This window comes from Myotis daubentonii, chromosome X, assembly GCF_963259705.1.
Source record: "Myotis daubentonii chromosome X, mMyoDau2.1, whole genome shotgun sequence".
Lineage (NCBI taxonomy): Eukaryota > Metazoa > Chordata > Mammalia > Chiroptera > Vespertilionidae > Myotis > Myotis daubentonii.
The window spans coordinates 89,151,610-89,158,464 of NC_081861.1; the positions used below are offsets into that span (position 1 = coordinate 89,151,610).

A 6,855-nucleotide genomic window follows, 5' to 3' on the forward strand; every position below is an offset into this window, starting at 1 on the left:
CCTTCCCCTCCAAAAATAGCACAGAAAATGAAAAGGATTAAAATGTATTTTAATAAGTTGATGCTTCATTACCGCTCCATTTTCAGAAAAAAACTCCGAAGGTATCAGGAACAAATCAAACATGGTACACCAATAAAAAAAAAAAAAGCACAGCATAACTACATAAGATAGGCAATGCTAAGAGCTACTGTTGGACATTTCATCATACAGCAACCCTGTTCCCAAGGTTGTACTAGGCCTATCAAGAAAAGCTGTGAACAGCAACATCAGACACAAAAGGGCCATTCCTGGGTTGTCCTTACCCAAGAAAAAGATGGAGGCTAGTTAACAGAAGATTTTTTTTTAAAGATATACTAAAATGAAAATCTCTAAGAGAAAAATGTCTTCCTTAGGATATGAAGGGATAATATATGGGGTATAACAGAACCGTATGTATGTATGTAATCTGTGACCTCTGCGGACATTGCCTGAATTCCCACCTGGGAGTGAATCAAGTGATGGAGGACGTTTGTGGTTTTTGTGGTACATGTGGCAGTGTCTCCGGGTCGGGAAATTTAAGAATGAGAATGCAAATAGAACAGGATAAACAGAATGGAATGATCAAGATTCATGGGGGCTCTAACTGGATCCATTTTGCCATCGCCCCCCACCCCTGGCCTTCAATAATCTCGAGACTTCAGGAATGCACCACACAGACACAATTAAACAATATACCACACAGAAATGATTTGTTAAATATCACCCCTCCCTTGACCTCTGTCTCCAGCATACTCCCTAGAGTAGTACAGGCAGGGAAGATCTAACTATTGGGAGGAATCCCTAACACTTTTCCAGGTAGAATTCTGGCTAGTCCAAAAAGGGTCCTTCTCTTAAGGGTTTTGGGAAACTAGACACTGCAATTTTATTAGTATCGGCGACGTTTGTTTGGAGCAAAATCAGCTCCAGGAGCTGCACGGTTGAATGCAGGAGGAGTTCCACCAATTGCCCCTATTCCTTCCATTGTAGCAGCTTGGCCAAAGCGTTCGGTAGTTGGTGGGGTCTTAAAGAGAGAAAGAGAGAAACATTACAAAATAACATGTCCTAAGCTTCCCACCCATCTGTAGTCCTTCCCTTGGAGGCCATTTCCACCCAATTATTTTTTTAAATATATTTTTATTGATTTCAGAGAGGAAGGGAGGATAGAGATATAGAAATATCAATGATGAAAGAGAACCATCAATTGGCTGCCTCCTGCATGCCCCCCACTGGGGACCAAGCCCACAACCCAGGCATGTGCCCCTGGCTGGAATCGTACCTGGGACTGCTCAGTCCACAGGCTGACGCTCTATCCACTGCGCCAAACCAGCCAGGGCTCCACCTGCTGGGGATGCCTAATCATGTTTAAAACTTGCCCTAACTGGTTTGGCTCAGTGGACAGAGCATCGGCCTGTGGACTCAAGGGTCCTGGGTTAAATTCTGGTCAAGGGAATGTACCTTGATTGCGGGCACATCCCCAGTGGGGAGTGTCCAGGAGGCAGCTAATCAATGTTTCTCTTTCATCGATGTTTCTAACTCTCTATCCCTCTCCCTTCCTCTCTGTAAAAAAATCAATAAAATATATTTTAAAAAAGATAAAAAAATAAAACTCTAGCAGAGCCTGGCCAGCATGGCTCATGCTTGAACAGTGACCTATGAACCAGGAGGTCACAGTTCCATTCCTTGTCAAGGCACATGCCTGGGTTGTGGGGCTCCATCCCCATTGTGGGGTGTGCAGGAGGCAGACGATCAATGATTCTCTCTCATCATTGATGTTTCCCTCTCTCTCTCTCTCCCTTTCCCTTCTCTGAAATCAATGAAAACAACAACAAAAAAAACTCTAGCGGATAGCCCAGCTGGAGTACATAGTGGTTGAGTGTCGACCTATGAACCAGGAGGTCACCGTTCAATTCCTAGTCAGGGCACATGCCCAGGTTGTGGGCTCAATCCCATGTGCGGTGTGCAGGAGGCAGCCAATCGATGATTATCTCTCATCACTGATGTATCTATCGCTCTCTCCCTTCCTGTCTGAAATCAACAACAACAAATACATTAAAAAAAAAAAAAAACTCTAGTGCAGTGGTTCTCAACCTTTTGGCCCTTTAAATACAGTTCCTCATGTTGTGACCCAACCATAAAATTATTTTTGTTGCTACTTCATAACTGTAATGTTGCTACTATTATGAATCGTAAATGTAAATATCTGATATGCAGGATGGTCTTAGGCGACCCCTGTGAAAGGGTCATTCGACTGCCAAAGGGGTCACGACCCACAGGTTGAGAACCGCTGCTCTAGCAGATAGATGTCCCTGAAAGGAAGGTTGCCTGAATTACAGACCCACCCAACCATCCCACCTTTAACTTTTTATCCCTATTCTTTCTTCCTCTTCTTTATCCCTATTCTTTAAATATATTTTTATTGATTTTTCACAGAGAGGAAGGGAGAAGGATAGAGTCAGAGACATTGATGAGAGAGAAACATCGATCAGCTGCTTCCTGCACAACTCCCCACCAGGGATGTGCCCGCAACCAAGGCACATGCCCCTGACCGGAATCGAACCTGGGACCCTTCAGTCCACAGGCCGACACTCTATCCACTGAGCCAAACCGGTTAGGGCTATCCCTATTCTTATTAGCTAAGCAATATTACATACTAAATTCCTAAGATGGTTAAGTTCTACCTATGTCCTTTTTTATGAATTAGGTACATGGACAAAGCAGGCCATCACTTTTCAAGCAACCTGAAGCCTATCCAGTTTTAACATTTTGATATAACTAAAATCACCTCAGGATTGTATGAACCATAAAGTATATTTTGAGACTCGTTTACTCAGGAGTCCAAAATAAAGACCTGGAGGTTACATTGGATAACTGTAGTTCTAATACTGTTATCTGTAGCAAAATCATGACAGGCCAAGCAACTATGGAAGCAAAGTCCTTTCTCCTCCCATCACCATTCAGGGTTACTGTTAAGGTCCTACAGTTATTACCAATCCCAAGGTTCCATCTGGCATCATAGTGGCAGGTCCTGGAGGAGCTGGTGTACCAGCAGGCACAGGAGCAGGGGGCATGGCACCTCTGTTGTTTATGCCCATAGCACCTAAAGCAGAGTAGTGTGATCAGTACAGGAGAAAGATATCATCTGTCTCTTTCTGTTCTAAAGGAAACAATTCAACAAGACCTTTGGGCTAAGACATGTTACCCCACCCCAAAAAACGATGCTCCCAGAAATGTGAATCCCTTAAATCTGGAATACATAAAATAAGCTACATAGTTCACCAGAGACAAGACAAAAAAGGAAATCAGAGCCATTAATCTCCTGAGTCCTTACCTCCCATAGCCATCTGGCCCATCCGTATCTCCTGCTCTCTCTGAAAAACAAAAAACACTAAAGACAGTCTAAGACAGCACTACATTCTCCCACAATCCATTGAAGACCATACACTAAGGAAAGTATAGAGTGATAATACATCCTAAGTATACTGAGACCAAGCTGAGGAACACCAACAACAATTCCTCACTAGTTATACAGTGAGTTCAAGATCAGAGCTACTAGGACTCAAGTCAGTCTCCTATTAGGTACAAGAGAGTTATGAAAGGAAAGGGGAAAGATAGTCAATTTTTTCCTATAGCTCCAACCTATATAACTTGAAGGACAGCAATGGACTAGTCACTAGTCAAGGGTGCTACGGAATTGGATATATCTTATACTGCAGTCACTGAGTCTGAATAGCATATACTGGTCCCAGCTTTTCATCCTAAATAGCCCATGGGGCAAAAAGAGCTCTCCTTCAAACCTTACCTTTCCTTCCTATGAATTATTTCTAAAAGGAGTTTCACAGAATGGAAAAATTGATCATAACCTGGTATGTTGTATAGTCCTAGTGGGCAGACAATTCATGGTGGGTTTGTCATATCACGACTGGACTGGTACATCATGGGCACAAAGGAGATATACCGCATCAGGGAAGGTTCCCTTGAATCCTTCCTGCTGTCGCCGCATCATTTCTTCCTGCTGTCGCCTCATCTCTTCCTCACGGCGCCTGCGCTCTTCCTCCTGCCTACAGAGAGTCACCAAGGTATTTAAGCAGAGGCATTCCAGAACTTAAGCTGATTATCTTAATAGGGGACTGAGCCAAGAGGATCAAGAGCCTACTGAAGCCCTAGCCAGTTTGGCTCAGTGGATAGAATGTAGGCCTGTGGACTGAAGGTTCCCGGGTTTGATTCTGGTCAAGGGCATATGCCTGGGTTGTGGGTTCAATCTCCAGTAGGGGGCATGCAGGAGGCAGCCGATCAATGATTCTGTCTCATCATTAATGTTTCTATCTCTCACTCCCTCTCCCTTCCTCTCTGAAATCAATCAATATATATATATATATATATATATATATATATATATATATATATATATATATATATATATATATATAGTTTAAAAAGAGCCAACTGGAAACTATCATAGCTCTCCAGGAAGTTCAATGTTAAATGTGCCCAGCCCTAAAGCAACCCAGATGTGCCCCTTAGGGGAAAAAGTTCTTTCTCAAAGGAGCCTCATGAGACCAGCACTCAGCTGTTTTCTCTTTAGTGTAGCCATAATTCCCAGAACCACTGGCAGCTGAAACATCTCCCATCCAAAGGGAGAACTTCAGAAACAGCCAGGAAATGTTTGCCAATATATTTACAAATGCATGCGGTAGCTTGGTGGTAGGAAGCAGGAGTGAGACATTATGAGAGAAAAAGGGTTGAGAAGCGTTACCTGAGCTCCAGTTGCTTTCGTTTTTGCACTTCTTGGTTGTGCAGCTCTTCCATCCTCCGAAGTTCTTCTTGACGCCTCATCAAATCTAGAAAAACAACAGACTTGATTGAGAGTATTCTTCATTCTCCTCATATGGACCCAATAATTTTTCATAATTAAAGATCCAGAAAGCAAAAGGGATATATAATCCCTGAGTGGCCATCTGAGGTATCCAGATTCCAAAAATAAAGCCAAACCTATTATTCCTTCTCCACAGAATCCAGTATTTTCTGTCACATCTCCAAGCTCATTTGCCTACCAAGATCAACAAAATATTTCAGAGAATAAAAGTAGAGGTTTAGGCTTTTCTCTACCGATTGGTACTAAGAAACTCCTGAAAAACTTATTTTGTTGTTCTTTTAGTTTTAAGACTTAGAGGCCTATACTCACCCTGCCTCATTAGCATGACCTGGTGCTCATGGCGAGCAGCCTCCATCTCCATTTCCAGTTTCTCACGAGCTTCCTTGATGTTGCGGTCCACTTGGTCCTGCTGCTGTTTCTCCATCTCAATGAGTGCCTTCCAGCGCATGGCATATTCATACTCGAAGGAGCCAGGCTGTGCAAATCTAGGTGGCTGCTCCCTCTCCCTAAAGACAAGGTTCCTGGGTTACTAAAACTCTGCCTAAGATGACAACTAAGCAATGTATTCCTTCTGAATGCCAAGATAATGGCTGCTAGTAAATACATATAACAAAGACCTGCCTCTTTTACACATCCCTTTACAAGTTTCCTTAAGAATAGGCCAACAGCTAACAGGGAATATGTCAGGACAACATACTTGTGAAATTGCTGGTTCTTTATAACCAGCTTCTCTGGAAGTCCTTCTTCATCATCTAACTGGTCCATGGGCTCCACAGTCACAGGTCGAGGAAATCTGGGAAAAAGAAAGATCAAATCATACCCTATAGTAGGCTTCCTCTCTACACCTGCCACTGACACATGAACTAGTTTTAGGGGTCAGGACAAGACAATTAAACTTCTGAAGGAGTTTTAAACCCAGTCCCAAGTAACCAATATCTTTTAATGGCGTTATGTGGAAATGTGGAATCTGGGGTTGATAGGATCAAGTCAGGCTTCAGATCTCTAAATCTCGCCTTTAAAAAGATGTTCAGCCTGGCCAGTGTAGCTCTGTGGTTGACCAACAACCCATGAACCAAGAGGTCACCGGTGCGATTCCTGGTCAGGGCACATGCAGGCATGATCCCCAGTGGGGGTTGTGAGGGAGGCAACCGATTGATGTTTCTCTCTCTCCATCCCTCTCCCTTCTTCTCTAAAAACAATAAAAACATAATTTAAAAAAAAGATGTTCAAAGTAAGTAGATACAGTACTTAAGTGTAGCCTAACTATCTATTCTCTACAGAACTCCAGACAATAACCTGGGATAAATTCTAAGATGTTGCATGCACAAAACAACTTTTCAGAGTTATAAAACTTTAAAGGGGAGACTTAACACTGATCAAATGACCCACTGAAGTACTGAAAAAATTTAACTTAAAAAATATATATATCCTGCCCTAGCTGGTTTTGCTCAGTGGATAGAGCATTAGCCTGTGGACTCAAGGGTCCTGGTTTCATTTACAGTCAAGGGCCTATGGGGCACATGCCCGGGTTGCAGGCTCGATCCCCAGTGGGAGGTGTGCAGGAGGCAGCTGATCAATGATTCTCTCTCATCACTGATGTTTTTATCTCTTTCTCCCTCTCCCTACCTCTCTGAAATCAATAAAAATATACTTAAAAATATCCTCACCCAAGGATATTTTATTGATTTGAGAGAGAGAAGAAGGGGGACAGAGAGACAGAAACATCAATCGACTTCCTCCCGCATAAGACCCAATCAGGGAAACCTGCAACATTTTGGTGTATGGGATGACACTCCAATCAACCAAGCTAGGGCTATTAAAGTTTATTTTTTTAATCCTCAAACTATACTTGTGTTAATTTAAGATTATGTTAAAAACTCTACTAGCCCAGCCAGCGTAGCTCAGTGGCTGAGCATCAACCTATGAACCAGGAGGTCACAGTTCGATTCCTGAACAGGGCACAT

General features: G+C 42.8%; 1 protein-coding gene across 1 annotated transcript in view; it reads right to left on the reverse strand.

Annotated features, from left to right (window-relative positions):
* Positions 1-28: 28 nt before the first annotated feature.
* Positions 29-6,855, reverse strand: part of NONO (non-POU domain containing octamer binding) — a 15,605-nt gene continuing 8,778 nt past the window's right edge. Inside the window, exons 4-10 of the mRNA XM_059678679.1 lie at positions 5,589-5,764; positions 5,201-5,397; positions 4,772-4,856; positions 3,974-4,076; positions 3,347-3,386; positions 3,006-3,115; positions 29-1,039 (exon numbers count right to left, since the gene is read on the reverse strand). Coding sequence (XP_059534662.1) covers positions 905-1,039; positions 3,006-3,115; positions 3,347-3,386; positions 3,974-4,076; positions 4,772-4,856; positions 5,201-5,397; positions 5,589-5,764 — 846 coding nt within the window. The 3' untranslated portion in view covers positions 29-904. The remainder of the gene's footprint in view (positions 1,040-3,005; positions 3,116-3,346; positions 3,387-3,973; positions 4,077-4,771; positions 4,857-5,200; positions 5,398-5,588; positions 5,765-6,855) is intronic.